We start from the raw sequence: 23,914 nt of genomic DNA, 5'->3' as shown, positions 1-23,914 counted from the left end.
TTACTAGGGTTTAGAATACGGACTAGTAGTAGATTTTGGAATACTATTACTAGCTACTTCCACTATTCTATTAGTAAAGTCTTCTGCTAATAGGTCTAGTTCATGGTTTCCAGGTATACTAGTAAGTAGAAAGGGCATATTCTTAAGGCTATTAATAAGGTAGCTTGTAAATTTAGCCCAGTCCGCTTTCTTAGTATTAAATCTGACTGGATTGGAACTAGAGCTATAAGTCGACTTACTAATAGTAAATAGAACCCCGAAGTGATTAGAACCTAAGTCTAGTAGTACTTGCCAGTCTTTAATCTTAGTTACTATTTCACTAGTAGTAAAACTTAAGTCTAATACGGAAGGAATAGATATATTAGGTCTATAGAAGGTACCTTTCCCTGGTTTATTTAATAGCCTTAGAGAATGGTTCTCTATATAGCTAATTAAATAAACTATATAACTACTTTGAGGTTTAAGGGAATTCTATTAAGAATAATATGTATTAAAATCACCTAGTAATAGAGAGCTATTATAGAAAGTAGTAGGTAAGATATTCTCTCTTAATATAATTAATATACTATTAGGGTCTTCTAGGTAAATTATATTATAGAAATTAATTAGCTACATTTTTAGTATACCTAGACTTAAGTCTATAATTAAGTAATTAGGATTACTTGGTGAGTTTGAGGCTAGACTAGCTTGCAGTTCGCGAGCTATATAAAATAGGGTTCTAGGCCTCAGGGTACCGTAATTCGGGAGTATTTGGAAATAGCTAGAGTATATAATAAAACAATATTCCTGATTATTATTCCCTGCTATTACCCAAGGCTCCTGGATTACTAGGACTTTAATATCCAGTTCTATAGCTATTTGCAAGACGTTTTTAGTAATAGAGCTATTACGATTCACATTAACTTATAGTACTTTGACATAGCTACTCATTAATAGTAATAGTAGGAATTATAGTAGTAGTAGCTTTTTTAATTACTAAGTAAACCTCATATAGCTTAGAACTAGCTAAGTGGGCAGTACTTAAGTAATTAGAGTATTTAGTAGTTACGTGAGGGCATTTTTTACCTTTCTTCTTATAGATAGAGCAAAAATAGTTCTCAGTCACGTGACCCTCACTACATAATAAGCACTTAGGTTTCTTTTTGCAAATAGAATCTAAGTACTCGTACCCTATATACCTAGTATACTATGTAGTACTAGAAATAGTATGGTATTTTATTACTTTAGCAGAAATCCCGGCTATAAGGAGTCTATTTTTAATAGCTCTATTAGCTTGAATCTCGGTAGGGAATACCACTATTACTAAACCGGCTCGCTAGAGGCCTGAGTCTCTTTTCTTCTTAGAAGTAGCCTAATAGGGCTAGCTAATAGGCTCTAGTCCCTTATTAAAGGTCTTGATTTCTTCTAGGACTAAGTCTATTCCTTCGGGTATATTAAACTCACGAATAGGTAGACCGTAAATAATAACTTTATACCAAGGTTCTTCTTTTTATATGCTTGTAACTAAGGGAAGCACCCCCTTTATAATAGCTTGATTTTGAACCAGAAAGTCAGAGTTAAATTCGGGAGTAGTATTAACTATAATATTATCCTTTGAGGAAAGAGAAACCGTAGAGATTACTAGTTCCTTGATTCCCTTAGAGCGGAAAGCAGTATTAAGCGAATTGCGAGTTGAAATAGCAGAGAACGAGCTAGCCTGCTCTATATGAGCTAGTAGGAAGGTGCATTTCCTAGAGAGGGCTATAGATCTGGTGTCACGAGTACCAGAACTACTAGTATCACGTGCACTGGGTGGTTTATTAGTGCCACGAGCACTACCGCTACTAGTAAGTGTACTAGGGCCTTTTCCTCCCTGATTTTTAGACTTAGTATGTGATACTAAAGTCCAGTCCTTTTCCGAGTGTGATTCCGAGTATATTTGTGGTTCTTGAGTAGCGATTTTAGCCCAAGTAGGCTTTTCGGAGGTAGTTTTAGCTTGAGTAGCTAGCTTAGCTTGAGTTCTTGACTAAATTTTGATCCGTTTAGTGGCATTTTCGAGGTTTGCTACCTATAAAGCTAGTAAAGTACTAGTATGGCGGATACGGCCGAATTCTGTATATTCCCTGAAGATTTCTACTAAATCTAGTAATCGAGATTGCTGGTCATGTGACGGGGTAATAGTAATGGCTTTGACTATTAAGTCCCGGGCTTAACGAATTAGTAATTTAGCTTTATTCGAAGCTTGATTTTGGTATTAGTAGTGGTTTCCGTGGTTTTGGTATTCCTTATTAATATTACTATTAATATCGCTCGCGCTAGGGCCACGCTTTAGCCTGTTCTGGAGGCGGCTTAGTCGAGCCGCACTAGCTGAATTAGGCTGAGGAAAAGGGGCTGCGAGTTCGTCTGAAGAGATAGGATTTATAGCTAAATCGAATGCGAATTGAGCTCCCTGGCTAAACCGGGCTAGTGGGGAGCTAGTGGGTAGCTCTAGTTCCTCGCTAGGGCCCTCTGGAAGCTCTCCGAGCTCTTGAAAGTCGATGAGAGGGGGGCTAGAGCCCGGGGGGTCAGGGGGGGCCATTTAGCCTGTTCTAGCTCTACTTATAGTAGGTTCTAGAGCCTGGGGCCAAAGGGCTGAGGTGTATTGAGTGAGTTCTGAAGGTGGGTGAAGTGTGGGTGTGAAAGTAAGGGGAGTAAAAAAAACCGGAAAAAAGTCGTGTATGCCAGAACTATATAATATGAACGGAAATCCTTTGAAGTTATATATAAAAGGCCCTGGCCTTTAATATATAACCTATAACTTGGAAATTTAATAGAAACTTTCGAAGCTCGGGAATAAGCTTACTTCGAGAGAGGGAGTAATATTATAGTTATTATAATATACGGTACTAGTAGGGGTTAGACTAGAGCTAGAGAGGTATCTGGTATCTGAGAGAGATATCTGGTATCTAAATAAAGTATCTGTAGTTACCTGATTATTATACATAATCCCGAGCTTAAGCTAGTAATATAGGCCCGTATATAGCTTGCAATTATTTAGATCCGAGGCTCCTTCGAGATCCTCTTTTCTCTTTAGCTTTGAATTATCGAAATAAAGATAGTCTAATCACGCCTTTTAGGCCCTAGATCTTATACTCGTAATATAATAAATCTTTTTCTAAATATCCTAAATATATAAAGCTTTATTAATTATTAAAGAAATAATATTACTAGCTATTTATAAGCAAGAATATTAATTAATACTATAATAATTACTATATTTATAAGAAATTATATATATCTAGAAATAAGAAGCCTAATTTATTTTATTTCCTTTTAGTTTCTAATTACTTCTAGTAATATATTATTATAAACTTTAAGAACTATTTAGAAAATAAATCAAGCTATAATATAATTACTATATTTATAAATTACTTATCTAAATACCTAATTATAATTCCTATATAAGATATAATTATAGTTAAATAGCTAGTATTCCTGTTTTTATTTTATATAATATATTAAATAAATATTTTTGAAATAATTATATTAGATTAGGAATTCTAATTTATAACTGATTTTTAGAGCGAATTTTATATAAGAATTAGTATAAAGCTTAAGCTTTTAATAGCTAATTACTTTTAAATAAATAGAGATTATTTATTAGTATTTTAATTAGAGATTATATTTATATACTAATTATTATTAGAATAACTAAAATAAATAAGTTACTATAATTAATTATTAATAAGTCTTCTTTTAGTATAAAACTATTAGCTAGTTCCTATTTATAACTAAAAAGAGCTATAAGCCTTATATTTCTCTAAACTAGAACTTTCTTATTAAAGCTAATATATTTAAAAAGAAATTAAATAGAAATAAAGCTAAGATATTAGTAAATTAATTATATAAATTATAGTAATTTATTTAAGGCTATATAAAGCAAGTATAAGAATAATATATAATATAAGCTAATAAATACTATTATCTAATTAATTTTAAAGTCAGGAATAAAATATAAGTTATTATAAAGTACTAGAAATCCGATTATCTGAACTAAAAGCTAAGAAACTAAATAAAAGGCCTATTTGAAATTCTAGAATAATATAATTACTTATTTCTTCTAAAACTACTAGAAACTATAAATATATATCTAGTTTTTTATATAAAGAAGCTATAAAAAGACTTCTAGAATTCTTTATTAGATTAAATAAACCCGAAACTACTTTTATTAATACTAGAAAATAATAAATAGAAATATAATATTAAGTAAGTTATTATAGTTAAGCTAATAAGAAATAAGCTAAAATATAGAATTTAGTAAGTTAGCTAGAATAAGAATCTAGTATAATATTTAGTTTTAGTACTAAATAATAGTTCTCTAATTTTATAGAATTTTTATAATAATAATATTAATATACTAAGATTTTTATAAAACCTATAATATTAGCTAAATTATATAAAAAATAATACTTATCTAGAATTATATAGAAATAATAATAAATTCTTCTAAGTTATATAATAAAGGCCTTAATCTTTTATATATAATATTTATATTTAAAATACTAGTTTATTTTAGAAAGAAAAATAATACGAAATTAGATAAATTAATAGCTTTTATAAAGTTCGGAAATAAGTTTATTCTAAAGAAAAAAGTAATATTATAATTTCCAGATATCTAGTATTTGAAATATTTTACTAGATATTAGATATTTTCTAAATATATATAATATAGCTACTTTATTAGAGAAATATATATACTTTTTTATAGCCTTTTATATTCTAGTTTTCTTTTTCTTAGCTTTAAATTATTTTTATAAGAAATCTTTTATCTTACTTTCTAAGTTCTAAATATTATACCCATAATATTTATTAAGTATTTTACTTATAAATTAACTTCTTCTAATATAAATCGAAATATAAGCTTTATAATTTCTTTAATTTTCTTTATATATTATTCCTAAGCTATTTTATATAAATAAATATATAAGTTTATATATATAATACTTTTATATTCTTCTTATATATTAAATTAAAAAATATTAATAAAAAGATATATATTTCTTTAAATTATTACTTTTTCTTAATACTTATAATTTTCTATATTTATAGAATTATTAAATTCGAAAAAGCCAATATTTTCTAAATTTTATTTTAAGGAAACTTTATTTATATTAATTATATTATATTTATTATTAAAGCTTTAGTTTCTATTATTAAAACTATTACTTTCTTTACTATTTTTATTATTTGCTCTAGTTTTATTATTATTAAATAACTAGTATTTCTAGTATTTATTATATTTATCTAATATTTATCTAATATTTATATAATAAGTATAATTATTTTAGTAATTATTTTTTAAAAAAAGAAAATATTCTTATATTAGAACTATACTAACTATATTATTATTATTATTATTTAATTTAAAAGATTAGTAATTATTTAGTTAAGACTTTATACTAGTTTTAGTATAGTAATTAGTCTATACTTACTGGCATTTCACAAGGTAGCCCTATATCCCCTATATTATTTCTTATCTATATCCGAGACTTATTTAAGTCAGCAAATATCAAATTCAGATCCTATTTAGACGATATATCCCTTACTACTGCTTCTAAAAGTCTAAAGAAAAATATTAAGACTCTAGAAAGAGAAGTAAAGGATATAGTCGATTTAGGGAAAAAGAATGCTATTAGCTTTAATATAGATAAAACAGAGCTTATTTATTTTAATAATTCCAAAAATAAGCCTAGTCTAAAACTACCTAATGGGGAACTAGTTTCCCCTAGTAAAGTAGTCAAATGGCTAGGGATCTATTTCGATGAAAATCTCAGATTTAAGAAATATATAGCCTATAGGGCTTCTAAAGCAAAACAAGCCTTTTATAGGGTATAGAGACTTACGAATATATTACGTGGCTTATCCCCTTTTGCAATTAGATAGCTATATTTAGCCTGTATTACTAGTATAATAGACTATGGTTCTATACTATAGTGGAAGACTAAAAGCAAAGCTCAAATTCGGCCTTTATAGGCGATTTAAAACCTAGCCCTAAGGAAAACCCTAGGAGTATTCAAAACTGCTTCTATTATTCCTATGGAGATCGAATTAGCTTTAGTTCTACCTATTATAAGGCTAAACCATAGTCGATGTTAATATGCCTTCCGTATCCTTAAACTAAGTCTAAAACACCCTATTAGACTAGAGTTCGAGAAGTTCTTCCAAAGATCCCGTAATTTAGAACTAGTAAAATCTGATATAGACTCTATTTATAGTCTAAATACTGATCTAAAGCGAAATCGCATGGCCAAAAAGTCTCAAGTAGAAACTATAGTAGACTCTATTAGTAATCTAATAGACCCTAAAGACCTAGAGACTATAAGATACTTTTATTTTGCCCCTTAGGACAGAGAAGTGCCTTATAAAATTACTATATTAAAAGAGCTAAAGGAAGAGACTACTATATTATATAACTTCTATCTAAAGACTCTATATAATAATAGCTCCATACTATCTATATATATAGATAGATCTCAAACTGAAAAAGGACTTGGAGTAGGCCTAGGGCTCGTAGTTTATAGTCACGAAACTCCTTATATTTCGGTCATAGCTAAATATAGAGAAAGCCAGAATATAGGAGCTAGTGCTATAGTCTATAATAGAGAACTAGAAGGCGTTACTAGGGCTATTGAGTACGCTAGTAGTAAAGCAAAGAGAGGGGAGCTTTTTAATATCTTTATAGATAACTAAGCTGGTTTACTAAGATTAAAAACTCCTTCTAATAAGCCAGGACAAAGTTAATAGATTAGAGCTATACTAGCTACTAAGGCCCTTAAAGCTAAAGGAGCTAATATAGAACTAATCTGGGTTCCAGGGCATATAGATATAATAGGGAACGAAGAAGCAGACGAACTAGCTAAGCTAGGCACTACTTCTCCTATATTAGAACCTGAATTAGTGAAAACCTCCTTTGCTTTCCTAGGGGTTGAAATTAATAAAGTTAAGAAACTAGAGTATAGACTACTTTTAGAATCTTATACTAAACCAAAAACCTAGCTAGAAGCATATAGTAATATATATCCGTGAAAAGTATCCAGAAAGATAAACCTACCTTTAGGAACTTTTAGGCCCCTAGCTAGTGCCTTCTTCCAGCTAAAGCTAGGCCACGGATATTTAAAGTCCTATTTATATAGGCTAAATATAATATCTAATAACAAATGCAAATGCGGAAAGACTGAGAATGCAAAGCACCTCCTTTTATACTGCACGCTATATAGGGAGGAATGACTCAGACTATTTAGTCTATTCAAAGGGAGCTTAGAAGCTAGTACTTTTAATCTACGACTACTATTACACACGGAAATTGGGATATTAAATATACTAGTATTCTTAAAAGAAACTAGTATATGTATAAGAAAATGGCATATTGAGCGAAGCGTGGAAGTGGAAGAAGTAGAAGAAGTGGAAGAAGTGGAAGAAGTGGAAATAAGGGAGGAAATTGGGGAGGAAATAGGGGAGGAAATAGGAGAAGGGGAATAGGGAAAAAGGGAAAAGAGAAATAGGGAGTAGGGGAGAAATTGCAATTTATATTCATTTTTTCTTTATTTCCTTAAGTTTTTATTTTAGGGGTATGTCCCTAACTATTTACTACCTATATTGGAATTTGGGCCTGCATATAAGCTACTGAGACTCACGCTAGCTTAGCTAGCCGTGCTATATAGTTCTAAACTAATAAAGCACGTTAAAAGGAAAAAAAAGGAAAAAAAAAGAAAAAAAAAAGTATAGTAATTATTATTTTTAATATTTCTTCTAGTTTTTATTATATAAGAGAAATGAGTTAAATAAAATATAAAAGATAATTAATTATTACTTAAAGAAAGTACTATTTCTAAGATATTACTTATATTATATTATACTAATATAACCTTTATTATCTATAATATAATAATTATTATTACTAAAAATACTAGTAATATTCTTATTATAAAAAAATAAAAAATAAATATAAAAAAAAATAGCTAATTAAATAAAAAGAATTATTATAACGAGTTCTACTATTTTTCTAATTATTTAAAACTAGAGTTTAGCTATTATAAATATTATATAATTATATTTCTAAGATTACTAAAAACTAGAAATATAACTAGATATTATAAATATATTTATCTAATTATTAAAGACTAGGAATATAAGGTTATAAATTACTAATATATTCTAATTACTAAAAACTAGAAAAAGTTTTATATAATATATATATAATATAGGAATATAAATATAAAGATATTATAATAGTTTCCTAAAAAGAAAATTAAAATAATTTAGTAAAATATATATATATTTATTTTTTCTTTCTCGAATTCTCTATAAATAAGCCCTCTTATATTAATATAAAGCCCGGGGAAATATTATATATTTTCTTTATAGTTTTATTTTTAAATTTGCTCTTTATTATTTTAATATATCCTAGTAATACTTTAAAATATTTATATTTTGAAATAATAACTTTTATATTCTTAATTACCTTAATAGTTTTTTGCTTTATATCCTTAATAGTCTCTTATTTTATATCCTTAATAATAGTACTATATTAGGCTTATTAATTAGATAATTACTTCTTAGCTAGAATATTCTTATTATTATTATAATTATTATTACTTTCTTTAGGAATTAAAAAAGAATAATATAACTTATTAGAAATTAATAGAAAATAATATAATATAACTTTAATTATATTCTAATAATATAATATAACTTTAATTATATTCTAATAATATAATATAACTTTAATTATATTCTAATAATATAATATAACTTATTAGTTTTTTATAATTATATCTTATTACTTTACTAAAATTTCATTATTTTATTTAAGTATAAATTTATATAAAGCCTAATTATATACCTTAATAATAGTCTTATTATTAATACTAAGCTAAATAAATAAGGATTTATATAAAGAAAAGAATTCGTTTCTTTTTATAAAAAGAGATATAATACTATTAATAATAGTATTATAATAAGTTTTTCGAACTTTATAAATAATTTCCTTAATATTATTACTATATTCTCTATTTTCTATTATATTATTAGCTAATATATTATAAATAAATAATATATTCTGGCTAACTCGAAATATCTTTTTTATATAAATAGCGAGTTATATATTTATATTAAGGATTTATTAAGTAATCTGCTTTATTTTCTAAAATAGTTTATTATTAATCTTAATTCTAGCCTTTAGGAATTAGCCTAATTCCTGCTTCTTAAAGTTTAGTTATTTAATATTAATATAACTACTTTTCTTATATTTATTTAATCTCATTATAAGAATATTATATATAAGTACTAGTACTAGATTTATTATAGTAAGAGTATTTATTATAGTAAGAGTATTTATTATAGTAAGAGTATTTATTATAGTAAGAGTATTTATTATAGTAAGAGTATTTATTATAGTAGAAGTATTTATTATAGTAGAAGTATTTATTATAGTAGAAATATATAAGTATTTATAGATTTAGTTAAGTTAGGTCTTTATATTAGTATTTAGTTTATAATATTTTTCGAGGGAAATATACTTAATAGAATTATTATAAAGGCTAAAGTACTTTTTAATATTTACTAATTTAGATATAAAACCGGACTTTAACTTATTATTAATATAATAATATAATACTAATAATAAGAGCTTAACTAGAATTAGTGAATTTTATATAATAACTAGGTTATTACTTATATTTATAATTAGAATATAACTATATTATTATTTAGAATTATGTAGAATTCTAGTTTAATAATAAAAGAAAAAAGTATTAAAATATACTTATAAGTTATAATATATAAGATAAGTTAATAAATATTAAAAATTAAATATATAAATAGCCTCGTTTTTATAAGAAGTTATAATAAATTACTAAATTAGATCTAGTTATCTCGTAATAAGAATAAGAATATTATATAATAATTATAAAAAAGTTAATATTTAATAATAATACATGTTTTATTATTATTATTATTTTCTAAAATAATTATAATAATAAGAAACTAGCTTTATTACTAGTCTAGTTTCATATTTCTATACTAGTTCTTTTATATTTTCTAGTAACTTAATAGGAAATTACTAGTTATATTTATTACTCTAATTCAGGTATTTAATAAGATATTTTAGATTCTTCTTATTATTATAATAAATATATCTTTTATTAATTATATATTCTAGCTCTTAGCTTTTTTAGTCTTTATTATTTCCCTTAATACTTTCTATAAGTTATATGCTCTTAATAAGTTCTTTACTAAATAAGTTAAGGCCTTTTAGTATTAGTTATAAATATATTACTAAGATAATAAGATAAATTTTCTAGCTAATTAGTAATTCTAATTTATATATAAGCTTTCCTATTTAATAAAGAATATAAAATAGTCTTATTCTTTATTCTAATAATTTCCTATTTAGGTTACTAGAAAGATAATATTCTTAATAAAGTCTTAAGAATACCTAGTTACTAATATTTATTATAATTAGCTTATATTTTATATTATAATATTTCCTGGCTATATTATTTATAAAATTAATAGTAATCTTAGTATCTTATTAATATAGCTTATAAATAATCTCGGGTAGTTCCTATTAGATCTTAGCTATAAGTAATATTAGATTTATTACTAGTTTAAAGCCCTTAATAAACTAATTTATAAATATCTAAATAGCTATTATATATATATTATTTAGCCCGGTTTAGAACGGGATTATAAAGCTTAATTATTCTAGAAATAGATATATTATAATCTAATATTAAAAGCTAATTTTAATAGTCTAATTCTTTTATTTCAAGGCTTTATTTATTTAGAAATACTAAGTAATTAATATAACTAGTTTTATATTTAATATTATAAAAGTATGTTTCTAGAAATTAGAGATAAATTTTCTATTATAGTCTAATATTAAGCTTTTAGGAATTCCCTAGTTATAAAATAACTATATTATTATAGAAATAGTAGCTTATTTCTTTATTTTATATTTATTATTTTCTAGTATTAATAATATTTTCTTATTAGCTTTATATAATTATATTATTATATAATTAAAGATATTAAAATTATTAATTTTCTAAGAACTAATAACTAAAATAATAGGAAGTACTAGAATAAAATCTATTATTATAATATAATATAGAATTAGAGATATTTAAATTAGCTATAGTTCTTTATAGAAATATTATCTTAATATTTTATTAAAGAAATAAGCTAAATAATATATAATATAATTTTTAAAGTATTTTATTAATTATAAAATATAGAACTTATCTAGCTTATATAAGATTTATTTTATATTAAAATAGAACTTATTATAGGCCAGATATAAGATATCTTTTATTATTTCTTTAGATATATAAAGTCGGAATTAGTTATTAATAATATAATAAAAAAGGCCTTCTTTTATTTAAAAAAAAAAGTATTAACTTTTAATAATTCTTCTAATATATTATTTTTCTTTATATCTAGTATTTCTAAGGCTCTTATAAATTTCGAATTCTTTTAGAAACTAGTAATAAGCCTTTATTTAAATTCCGGGTTAATTACTATTTTAGTAGTAAATATAATATATTTAAGCTTATTATTATTTGAAATATTAGTTTTCTTAGTAATATTAAGATATAATAATATATATAATATAATATTTAAGTATTCCGAGTAATAATAAATATCTAAATTAAACTAATTAAGATATACTAAAATATAAATTAATTTTATATTAGCTTTTATTATATTAGAAGTATTTAAGCTTATTTAATTATAAATTTCTCTTATAGTCCTATAATTAGTAAAAACAATTACTAGATTTATACTAGATTAGATTATAGATTAGATTTTATAATAAGTTTATATTAAATATATAATTTCTAATTCCGTTATATAATATTATTTCTTTATTATATTTAATATCTTACTTATAAAAAGAATTAGCTAAATATATAATATTAATAGCTTCTTAATAATATTTACTAGTACTAATCCGGGTATTAAATAAAAAGCTATAATAAAGAACTCTTATTTCTATAATATATTCGAATTAGATAAAAGAACTTTATTAGGCGAGAAATAAATTAGGAATCTAAAAACTATAAATATACTTTATAGCTTTTTAAATACTATAAGCTCCTGAATTATAGGCTCATATTTTGTTCTAATATAGTAGCCTTTTTATTTTCCTTTTATAATATTGATTTTCTATTTAGCTTCTAGTAATTGAGTTTTTTATTTCTATATTAGTTTAATTATATAAATATAACTTAGAAAATATATTTATAATTATTTAATTATTCTAATATATTATTTCAGGACTTATAATATAATAAGAAAAATAATTTCCTTAAATACTAAAACTTATTTCTATATTATTACTATTTCAAATATATTTACTAGATAGCCTAATAATTTTATAAACGAGTATTTTATAAAGAACTTTTTTACTAATAAGAATAATTATAGTTTAGTAAATAGCTCGAGAATAATATAAAGATATTAGAAATATTATTTTATTATATTTGAGAAAATAATATTATTATTAATAAAGTTCCTAGTAAAGCTAATATAGTTATATAGTTATATAGCTATTTATTTATAAATTATTAAATATATTAGATAGAGTTTTAGAAACCTATAAGTATAATCTTTAAGTATTTCAAGCCGTAATAGCTAATAATTATAAAATAATCTTAATATTTTCTTATAATAAGAAATTAGTAAAAGAATTAGGAGCTATTAATAATAAAGATTCTTTTATTTTCTTATAATACTTTAATTAAGTCTAATTATAATAATAGTAAATATATATCTAAAATAGCTAATTTATTTATAATATAAAGATTAATAATAGGATATTTCTTTATAACTATAAATACTAGTAAGATAAAAGAAGTCGGTTTATAAATTCATTTTATTTAATCTTATTAATATAATTTATTAAAGATATTATTAATAATTTTCTTATATTTCTAATTTAAGGAAAACTTTTTTAATATAATTTTTTTATTCTACTAGTTTTTAATAAGGGAAATTCTTATCTAATTCTCTTCTAGTATATTAATTAAGTTCTTATTAGTTTAATATTCTCGGAATTTAGTAATAATATTATATAAGATATATATTATTTATATATTTTTATTATAAATATATATAATTTCTAGTATATTCTAGGGCTTATTAATACTAAACTTATATTATTTATTATATTAAAGTTTTTCTAAATTTATATTAGTTTCTTATAGAATTACTAGATCTGTTTTCTCTTAGTTATTTAGGGCTTTAAAAAATACTTAGTCTTTAATATTTATTAATTAGTTCAGGTTTATATTTATTAAGATTATTTTTATAATATTCGTATTATTAATAATATTAATAAAGTTAGTATAATTCAGAATTATATTCTTTATACCTATATAGCTTTCTTAAAAGAAGTATATTTTATTTTCCGGAACTAGTATATACTAGACTAGAACTATTACTTTTAATTTTAGGGAAATAATAACTTTTCTGGCTATAAGAATATAATATATTATCTTAGAAATATAATAGAAAACTATAATATTTATAACTAGATTATTATATATCTTTATAATAATTATAGAATTCTAGTAATTAATAATTAAGAATATTTATTAAAGGAACTTATTACTAAGAAATAGGCCCGGTTCTAATTATTTTATAACTTATATTATAATAAAGATCTTACTAAAGTATTTCTGGCTACTTATTATATTAAATATATATATAAGAAAAATTACTTATTTTATAAATATAATTTTATTTGGAATTTCTTTAAAAAATATAGATTAGAAAATATTATAGGAAATTTCTTTATAATTTTCTAGCTATTTCTGGCCTATAATAAGGCATATATATCTCGTATTAATATAAGTTAATTTTATTAGCTTTCCGGATCCGAATTATATATATAAGAAACCTTATTTGTTTTATATTTGACTTTATAAGAAATTACTTTAATAATCTTTATTATAACGGGTTCTATAAGTTCAGAAGTTATTATAGTATTAGTATTAGTATTAATATAAATATATTTAAATATCTAGAAATAGAATAAGAAAATATTATTATACTTTTTATAAATATAAGACTTAATATTATTAGAAATAGCTAAATAGAACTTGTTTTATAAAAATTATATATTATTTACTAGAAAGTCTAGAAAAATAAACTTCTTTATAATAATATATTTATTATTTTCTAACTTCTTTTTATATTTATTTTTATAATCTTCTAATATATTAATATAATTAGATATTAGATTAGTTTTCTTATTTTAATAATATTAATAAAACTATTACTTATTATATTCTTATTTAAAGTATTCTTTTTTAAAGCAAGTCTTATTCTTTTTATTTTCTTTATATATTATAATAAGAAAATATCTGGGTTTTAGTAATAGAAGAAGTCTTATATTTTATTTATAATTAATACTATTTCTTTATTAAAACTAGTATGGCTATTACTATAGCCGGGATTAGTAAGAGCGAAATCCGGAAGTAGTACTCTAATAATTACTATTTTACGAATATCTGGGATTTATATCTCTAGTATTAAAATATAAGACTAGTTAAGTTAAGGTATTATAAAAACGTCTTATTATAATTATATCTTACTATACTTTCTACTTATTAGCTAAGTTCTTAAGCTATTCTAATACTAATATTTTCTTATCTAAAGTAAAAATATATAATTATTACTTTAGATTAAAATTATTATATATATAAAAAAGCTATTAGTATAGTTTATTTATTTTTATTTCTGCGGCTTTTATATATCTTATAATTATTATTATATATCCGCGAATATTATAATCTTTCTTTATATCTTTTATAATATTTTTTTTATTTTAGAGTTTTTTTATTACTTTAAATATAGAGTCTTTAAAGTAATTTATTAAATACTTTACTTATAAAATAACTTCCTCTAATATAAATTAAAAGACAAGTTTTATTATTTCCTTAAATTTCTTTATATATTATCTTTAAGCTATTTTATATAAGTAAATATATAAGTTTATATATATAATATTTTTATATTTTTCTTATATATTAAATTAAAAAACATTAATAAAAAGATATATATTTCTCTAGATTATAGTCTTTTTTTAATATTTGTAATCTTTTATATTTATAGAATTATTAGATTTAAAAAAACTAATATCTTTTGGATTTTATCTTAAAAAAATTCTGCTTATATTAATTATATTATATCTATTACTAAAGCTCTAATTCCTATTATTAAAACTATTGCTTTCTTTATTACTTCTATTATTTACTCTAGTTCTATTACTATTAAATAACTAATATTTCTAGTATTTATTATATTTATCTAATATTTATATAATAAATATAGCTATTTTAGTAGCTATTTCTGGGAAAAGAAAATACTTTTATATTAGAACTATACTAGCTATATTACTACTATTATTATTTATTCTAGAAATCTTTTTAGTCTTATTACTATTTGGTTTAGAAAGTTAGTAGCTATTTAATTAAGTTTCTATACTAGTTTTAGTATAATAATAATAATTTTTAATACTTCTTCTGGTTTTAGCTATATCTTTATTTTATAATAGGAAGTATTTATTTATAAGAAAGGCAAATTTCTTAATAATAATATTAAATATAAATCTATTAATAGCCTATATACTTAATAAAACTAGATAAGAAGGTTATTATATAATTATGAGTTTATTAACCGAGGCCAACTAGCTATAATAATTATTTTATATTATATTCGAGACTATAATAAGATATTATAAAACTAGATAATTAATAATATTATTAATAGTTTGTATTTTCTCTATAAATTAATAGCCGGTTATTTAAAACTAATTAAATTAATAAGCGAGATTAATAAAGTCTTATAAAAAAGTTAAATTCATTATTAAATATAGCTTATATTTTTTAGAATTATTAAATTATAAATAGAAATACTACTAAAATAAAGAAGTTCCTAGATTATATTATAATATATATAAATTTAATAATTATTACTACTTATTATATAAGAGAAATAAGTTAAGTAAAATATAAAAAATAATTAATTACTATTTAAGGAAAGTATTACTTCTAAGGTATTACTTATATTATATTATACTAATATAACCTTTATTATTTATAATATAATAATTATTAAAGCTTTAGTTCCTATTATTAAATAACTAGTATTTCTAGTATTTATTATATTTATCTAATATTTATATAATAAGTATAATTATTTTAATAGCTATTTTTAAAAAAAGAAAATATTCTTATATTAGAATTATACTAATTATATTATTACTATTATTATTTATTCTAGAAATCTCTTTAGTTCTATTACTATTTAATTTAAAAGATTAGTAGCTATTTAGTTAAGATTTTATACTAGTTTTAGTATAGTAATTATTATTTTTAATATTTCTTCTAGGTTTAGTTATTTTATTATTCTATAATAAGAAGTATTTATTTATAAAAAAAGCTAATTTCTTAATAGTAATATTAAATATGAATCTATTAATAGCCTATATACTTGGTAGAACTAGATAAGAAAGCTATTATATAGATATGAGTTTATTAATTAAGGTTAATTAGCTATAGTAATTATTTTATATTATATTCGAGACTATAATAAGATATTATAAGACCAGGTAATTAATAATATTATTAATAATTTGTATTCTCTCTGCAAATTAATAGCCGGTCGCTCGAAATTAATTAAATTAATAAGCGAGGTTAATAAAGTTATATAGAAAGATTAAACTCGTTATTAAGTATGGCTTGTATCTTTTAGGGTTATTGAATTATGGGCGGAAATGCTACCAAAATAAAGAGATTCCCAGGTCATATCGTAATATATACGAATCCGACGATTACTACCACTTATTATATAAGAGGAGTAAGTTAAGTGAAGTGTGAAAGATGATCAATTGCTATGTAAGGGGAGCGCTACTTCTAAGGTATTGCTTACGTCATGTTACGCTAACGTGACCTTCATCATCCACGACGTAACAACTTTTCACGAGGTCCCGAGACTGAGCTCTGGCTGTATTCTTCATTGGAAAGAGGCGGGGCAACAAAAAACGAGTCGAAATATGAAGAGCAGATCATTGGCGTTCTCAAACGGGCAGCGGAAATAGAAAAAAAGCTTTTCAGGTCACCGCCAAACTCCAGGAGTCGTGCTAACTGGAAATTTGCATGAGAAAGTACTTGATATTATTCGGGTAAGGGGACTTGTCAAGGATTACACGGAGCCCTACTTAAATTTTTTATTCAGGTCAGAGCCACTGACCACAAGTGTAGGTGCTGGGTGGGAATTATTCTCCTATTCCCGACCAACTCCGGAGATAATCTTCATGTAGCAATTGCTAATCCCCCCATTTCGTAGCCCAATCTGCTCTCGGTTTCGGAAAGGCTAGAGTGGTCGACTGTGGAAAGCCAAGCGGATATTGCTCTTGTTCTGTCGAGGATTGATGTTCCTCGAAAAGAGTGTGAAACACCCTGTCTCTGTTCGAACAGACGACTGACTTGTGCCAGGAGAACCATTGTCCTGCTACCAAGCGCAGCCATTCGAATTGGTGGTGAACTTATTGCCTGGGGATTTTTAGGTAACATGTGATTAACATGCCTCAGCCCTGTCTAATCGACGGTCTAGGCACTCACAAGCCTGCATTGCGAGGTGAGGGTCTACCACCTACTCTTCAATCACCGTCCTCATTGTCGACAGGAAAGTCACCGTTGCAGAGGCTTTGAAGTTGTTCCAGGAAAGAACCACGGACTTTGGCCAGGAACAGTTTCACCGTGCTGATGCGGGGACGAGAAATCTGCAGAGTCAAGGTGTCAGGCATAAGAGCCTTGGAGGTATCCAGGCGTGTAGGTTGGGAGACACCTGTTTTATGCTTTCATCAGATTCATTATGATTTTCTACCGGACGATCTTTCGACCCCCCTAAACCGGTCCTTTATAAGCATTTGCTGTCTTCCATGTTACTCAGGGTCGGTATATTGGTATGATATGATCCTGGTGCTCAAATTCGAAACGTCAAATTAACCTTCAGCACAGGGCATGGGTATCAATCGATTTCGCGTGGAAAGACACAAGGTTGACAGAAGCGAGTGAGTAAGAATTTTAGACTTCTATGCATTTCCTACCCATGGAACACTATTGCCTTGCGCCTTCAATGACCGGATGATCTACACATACATTCACTGTCTCCGAACGCCACGCTTGAAGCTCCCCTCGCGAAGCAGCGGGAGCCTAGCCCAACCCGCGGCCCAGAATAAATGGGGACCAGCAAAGCTAATATTTGAATACAATACATTTAAAAACCCCTAGGATAGCAGATTGCGTAAGGATGGGCTTGCACTAGCTCCTCCATTGACTCGACCGTCAGGTGGTCGAGGTCCTGTACCATGAGAGTTCCCAACGTCACGGCTGGGCGGGCGAGAATCACGTAGCACCGGAGGACTCCCCTGGGATGGCCCAAATGATGTGCGAGGATGCATAGGTGTATTTGAATGAGAAAGGGGATGCTCGGGGGCCCGCGGCGGCGGACCTCCATTGGCCAAGTTCTGAGGTGGCGGCCGAGTAGATACATACGACCCAGAGGTTCCATTTTGAAGATGGATGGCTGAGGAACCAATACCTCGATGAGGCGAAGGTGGATAGCCGTTTGGGACTTGAGCGAAGTGGCTATTCTGGTGCGGGGAATGTGGCAAACCCTGGACGGGCTGCCGCATTTGAGACTGTCCGTTCATCTGCTGAGAAACACCACCACTGATACGTGGAGAGTGGGCACCATTGAGTTGGTGAACCATTCCACCTTGAGGTGCGGGCGATCGCCTGGACCAATTGTATCCGTTCGTCGGGTATGCCTGGGGAGGTGGCCAGGCGAAAGGGCTCGGGAGTTGTTGAACCATTTCCGGATCCGGGGCGGGGATGTTGATTGGCGCAGGAGGTACTCTGACGGCTAGCGGAGGGGACTCCCGAGGAGGTGCTGGCGGAGGCGGTGTTGGCTCCTTTCGAATCTTCTTCCAGTGACATTTATGACACTGCAACTCGGTTGGTCCCGTAACAGGTTCGAGGGCATTGCCATTTTGGGTCAACGCAGCAGCTGCAAGTGCCGCATGGCCCCCACCAACCTCATCGGTGGAATGTTGATTATCATGGCCATTCGTTAGTGGCAGCTCATTTGTATGATGGTCACCATTGGTGATCGTAATATCGTTAGATGAACTGGTCGTGGGTTGATCCGGGATATCTTGAGGGAATGGCCACCACTTTGGGCTGACCCCAACTTGACATGTGACGCAAATCTTCTCGCGATCAGCTTTTGTTACTGATGATGATTCGCCGCCCCCTTCCTCGACTTTGATGTGAGAGATTGAACCTCGCCCAGTGACGTTTCCGTTAACGCCTGATGTCGTTGAAGTCCGGCGATTCGCTGGAGTGGGAACTACCACAGGGTTAACCTTGGTAGATTGATTGACCAGGGTTGCTTTTCGAACGGTCCCAGTCAAGGTGAGGTCGGCCTGCTTGAAGTTCTGGACATAGAGCTGCAATGCATTGAGCCCCGAAGAAGCATCAACAATGTCATGCATCCGATGCACAATTGTTTTCGTTGGCACATGTTCCTTGCACCAAATCGCGGCGGTCATGGTGCCAACCTCCCCATCAATATTGACAATACTAAATTGGTCTCGGCGAGATCCTTTCACAGGCGCAATGTCGAAGCCGAGGATATACCCGGCTTGGTGTGCACACGCAACGTGAACTGGAAATATGAGCATGTACCCGAGCAACTTGAGGAGCAATGCTTACCTGGAGCTTTACACGAATGACAACCGACGCAGGCTCCGTTTTTCTGTTTGCATACTTTGCAGACCTCGTCGTACCTAGCAGAGGCAATCGAAGGGATGCCTTCTGACGGCTCCAGGGCTTTCGCGTTGCCAAATTTAACCTCCGGCGTAAAAACCGCGCAAGTGACATGGACCCAATTATTATTAGCTGTCCGTTTCAACGGCTCTCGAGGATTGACGGGTTTGTTCATCTCTTCTTGCTTCTTACGGTAGAAGTCTGCCACTTTTTGAGCAGCTTCGCGGTCAATTCGATCACGCTCGCGCTCCTTCTCTGTCTTCTTTTTATGGGAGACTTTTGGCGGCTCGACAAAATCATGTTCCGTGTGTTCAACAGGGCAGAGGATGCATTTGTATTGCTGGATGTATATCAGTATTGAGTTGAGAGTGCCGAAAGACTTGCTTACTATTGAAACCTGCGGATTCTTATCGTTGAAGCACATGTCGCACACCCACTTGCTAGGACTTCGGCTTTCACCTACGACTCCGTAGCAATTTCGATGTACAGTCATCCGACACTCTTTGCATGACAAGTGTTGATCGCCCATAGGATCCATTTCTCCACATATCGCACATGGCAGCATCTTTGGTTTAGGTAGTTCTGGTGCAGGTGGCGGCCCGGCAGGTTTTTCGGACACCGCCTTCTTTTTCTGTCCAGAAGTGGTAACACCCCCTGAGTCCACTGCGGGATCCGCGGAATCTCTGTCGAATGAGCTCTTGATCTTCTTTTTGGGCGGTTCGGCTCCTGTAGCTAGATTAGGGAGCGGCGCGGGGCTTCCATCTGCAGATACAAGTGCAGTCGGTGCAAGATTTGCTGTGATGTCCACAATGTCATTGGCAGCGACAAGCTCTTTGAGAAGTTCCTCGTCAATCTTTCTCTTCCATGCTCGGCCTCCGGCTTGCGCAACTTTCTTGGCAACTTCATCGATATCTTCCCATTGGATTGCGTAACGGCGCCAAAGTTCTGCGCATCTTCGGCACAGCGCTACCATCAACTGAGGACCTTTATCTTTGCCCGTTGTTTTGGCAGCCGGGTTTTCTGGTATCATGGTTCCAGCGGGGGTATTTGGCGCTCGTCGCCACTGCCTTGAGTTTCTCGTGCTGCAGAATTTGCACTGAAAGCCTCTCTTCTTCTCAAATGCTTTATCGTTATCAAAGGCCGAGTCATCATACTCGTCAGCGACGTCGTCTTGCAGTTTGCCTGCAGATGCTTCTGCTCTCTTCGCTTCTTTCTTACCCTTTCGCCCAGAATAATTACCCCACACCTGCTTCCCACGTTCGGTCTTTTTCCAGGTATAGTAAAAGCGAACAATGTTTGCAGGGCTGACGGTTTTGACGTGCTTTTTGATGCTGTGCCATTCAGATCCGTATTTTGCAACGCCGTCCTCGAATTTCTTGACCTCCGGGCCACTTAGATCGGGTTCCTTGAAGATCCTTTTGTCTGCTTTAGACAATTCATCTAGTGATTTTTCCGCATCATAACCATTCGAGAGCAGAACTTGAAGGGCAACATCTAAGAGATTGGTAGACAAATCGGGCAAACCTAGCGGCCTCGCCAGTTTCGCGGCTCGACCAATGTAATCATAAACCAGTTGCTCCCGGGCAGCTTCCTCAACGAATTCGGACGAATCAGTATCGCCATTCTTCATCGGAATTTGGTCCGCTTCCGGAAGGTTGTACAGCAGCCTCGCGGTGTTGTTTGGGTCGTCGTTATCGTAGTCTTCCCCTCTATGGACGTAGCCGAGGGGTTCATCCATCACCCACTTCGGACGCTTCTCTCGCGCAATCTTCTCCGCTTCCAAAGCAGCAATTGTATCCTTCGACAGTTGTGCTACCTTTTTGTGACCACCGCCTTTCATGTACTTTCTTTTGATTTCCGCGGGCTTGATATACTCAACTGGCCTCCCGGGCCAAAGGGGGACGTTGGCTTGATGCCGTGGGCCCAACCGAGAACTTGCCCTGGGGTATATTCTATCATCATAGTCTAAGGCATCTTCAACTTTGCAGTGGATGCCGAGGTATCGAAACAGCCACAAGCTTGCTTGATGAATTTGTTCAGCTGTGCCTGGATGAAAAGACATATCTGTTTCGCTCGAGATCGTAGGACTGGTTCGGCCAGTGTCGAAAGCATCACCAACATTTTCAGGAGAGTTTCCCTCTTCATCAACATACTCTTCCTCTTCCGCATACATGGTCGGATCCGTGACATTTGGGGTGTTTCGGGCCTCGAGCTTTTTCTCCTGAGCTTTGCTACAAGGCCCACATGCCCAAGCAAAACCACGGGATGGCTTCTTCAACAGTGGTGGATTAACACAGCTCATGTGGTACGTGCTCTGGCATACAGCGCAGTCTACAGAGTCATTGCTTTGACAGCATTAGCTGGCGCGAGAACTCAAAGGTATAGATGTCGAGGGGGGGACAAACCTCGCACAATATTTATTACACCTCTTGCAGGACTTGACAGCACTTGTCAACTCCTTCCCTCGTCCTGGCTCGACGACGATGTACTTCCATCTCTCATCAAGGACCTTTTTAACTTCAACGGGGACATTGATAACCTGACTGGTTGGAATAACATCGTAGAATCGATGGATGTAACGATCATACAGCTTCTCGTACCAAAAGCAGTCTTTCGTTTTTCTCAATTCGTCCAATTTGTCTACTTCACTCTTGTGCTTGATCTGACACTTTCCACGAAGGGCTGTAAGTGGACTAATATCAGAGTGCATGGAAGCAAATACTTGGCGTGTATCATTGACTTTGCGGCCAATGTCTTTAGGGCGATAGTACCAGTTGAGTCGTAGGGCATCAATAGGCTGGCTGCTATCATTGGAAACGTGGAGAAATTCCATAATTCGTCCAAGATAGTATGGCTCACCAGGAGGCTCGCAGACAAGATATACGTGATCTACAATATCGTCAGCGTTTACAAACTCACAAAAATCCCAGGAGTAACAAACCGTTGACCTCTAGAACGGTGCCATCGTCGGCTACAAGTCTCTTCCCGCTCAGGCGTCCAGCACAACCTTCAAAGCTCAGCATATTCGAGTCTCGGAAGCCAGCAACAACTTGAGCAGCCATACTGGCCCTGCGAGTCACGGCTTGAGGCGTGGCAAGGTTTTGTGCTGGAGCTTGCGGCTGTGGTTGAAACGTGGTTGGTTGACTTGTTGCCTTCCGCTTTTTGGAATAATGGGAAGAGCCGGTCGCAGCGGGATTGGCAGAGAAGGTAGAAGTCCCTGGAATTGGCTCCTTATAATGACTTTGTATCGTGGGAGTATGCTCTGTCTCCGGCACTGGATTTTTTCGAACCAGGTTTGTCGGTCTCGCAGTGTCAACAGCATGGCCAGCGTCGCCTACCCGTGCGGCTTTCCGCATGTTTGCATCTTTGGAATATGGAGCCTCAAATTCTGCATCGATTTCCTTATCCTCAGCGTAGTTTGGTCGAGATGTGCCCGTCCTATTGCGCGACCGGGTACCGTAAGGAACCACAGCACCTGTGCCGCTAGGGGCGGTTTCTTTGTCGGATAGATTCGAAGAGGTAGAATTAGATGCCGTCATGGGTTGTGATTCTGCTGCGCGCATGTTTGACTTGGGCGTGGTCGTGTCTGCTAACCCGGCCGATTCGAAAACAGCGGAAGGGGGGTGGGGAATGACACCAGGAGCTTCGCCGGAGGACATCGATTCCTGCGCGGCATTCTCGTCGCCATCCTCATGCGATGAGGGGCTGGCGGTTGAGGCCGCAGCACTCGGACGACCAGAGGCATCTTTGGTCATGGCGACTGCGTTGCAAGCAGAGGTCCCACGGCGCCGCTACGGATGGGGATGGAATGGAAGCGCTTCTCGCAGATAACTGGGCGAGAAGCGCTGTTGTACGAGGCTGTCGAACGATTGGCAAGCACAGCTTTGACCCATCAGAGTGAAATAATGAACGGAGACGATGGGGAAGTGGTGGGTGGGGAATTTCCGAGGGCAGGCGCGCCGAGATGCTTCGAATTGCTCGTTTTGAGTTGGCCAATGATACCCGGTGAGACGAGAGACGAGGCTATAGATTCCACCGTTTCAGTACTCGGACGA

The 23,914-nt window shown here is 30.6% G+C and overlaps 2 protein-coding genes across 2 annotated transcripts; one reads left to right on the top strand and one right to left on the bottom strand.

Moving 5' to 3' along the window:
• Positions 1–17,038: 17,038 nt before the first annotated feature.
• Positions 17,039–17,747, top strand: K444DRAFT_620823 (uncharacterized protein). Its single transcript, XM_024881785.1, has 6 exons — positions 17,039–17,209; positions 17,289–17,295; positions 17,374–17,474; positions 17,523–17,593; positions 17,641–17,664; positions 17,713–17,747. The coding sequence occupies exons 1-6, from the start codon at positions 17,184–17,186 to the stop codon at positions 17,736–17,738; spliced, it is 255 nt and encodes an 84-aa protein (XP_024728641.1). The 5' UTR covers positions 17,039–17,183; the 3' UTR covers positions 17,739–17,747.
• Positions 17,748–18,316: 569 nt separating this feature from the next.
• Positions 18,317–23,422, bottom strand: K444DRAFT_543984 (uncharacterized protein; the record flags this gene model as incomplete). Its single annotated transcript, XM_024876013.1, has 5 exons — positions 18,317–19,758; positions 19,806–20,199; positions 20,248–22,204; positions 22,265–22,748; positions 22,801–23,422. The coding sequence occupies 5 exons, from the start codon at positions 23,420–23,422 to the stop codon at positions 18,317–18,319; spliced, it is 4,899 nt and encodes a 1,632-aa protein (XP_024728640.1).
• Positions 23,423–23,914: the final 492 nt, after the last annotated feature.

Source organism: Hyaloscypha bicolor, assembly GCF_002865645.1.
Source record: "Hyaloscypha bicolor E unplaced genomic scaffold K444scaffold_182, whole genome shotgun sequence".
In the NCBI taxonomy this organism is placed as follows: domain Eukaryota; kingdom Fungi; phylum Ascomycota; class Leotiomycetes; order Helotiales; family Hyaloscyphaceae; genus Hyaloscypha; species Hyaloscypha bicolor.
This window is presented reverse-complemented; position numbering and strand designations above follow the sequence as displayed.

Excerpts from the sequence above, each read along its gene's own strand:
- K444DRAFT_620823 (XM_024881785.1), top strand. The coding sequence starts at position 17,184 with ATGAGAAAGTACTTGATATTATTCGG. Across the intron at positions 17,475-17,522 it reads ATTGATGTTCCTCGAAAAGA|GAGAACCATTGTCCTGCTAC; the intron begins GTGTGAAACACC and ends GACTTGTGCCAG. Across the intron at positions 17,594-17,640 it reads TATTGCCTGGGGATTTTTAG|GCACTCACAAGCCTGCATTG; the intron begins GTAACATGTGAT and ends TCGACGGTCTAG.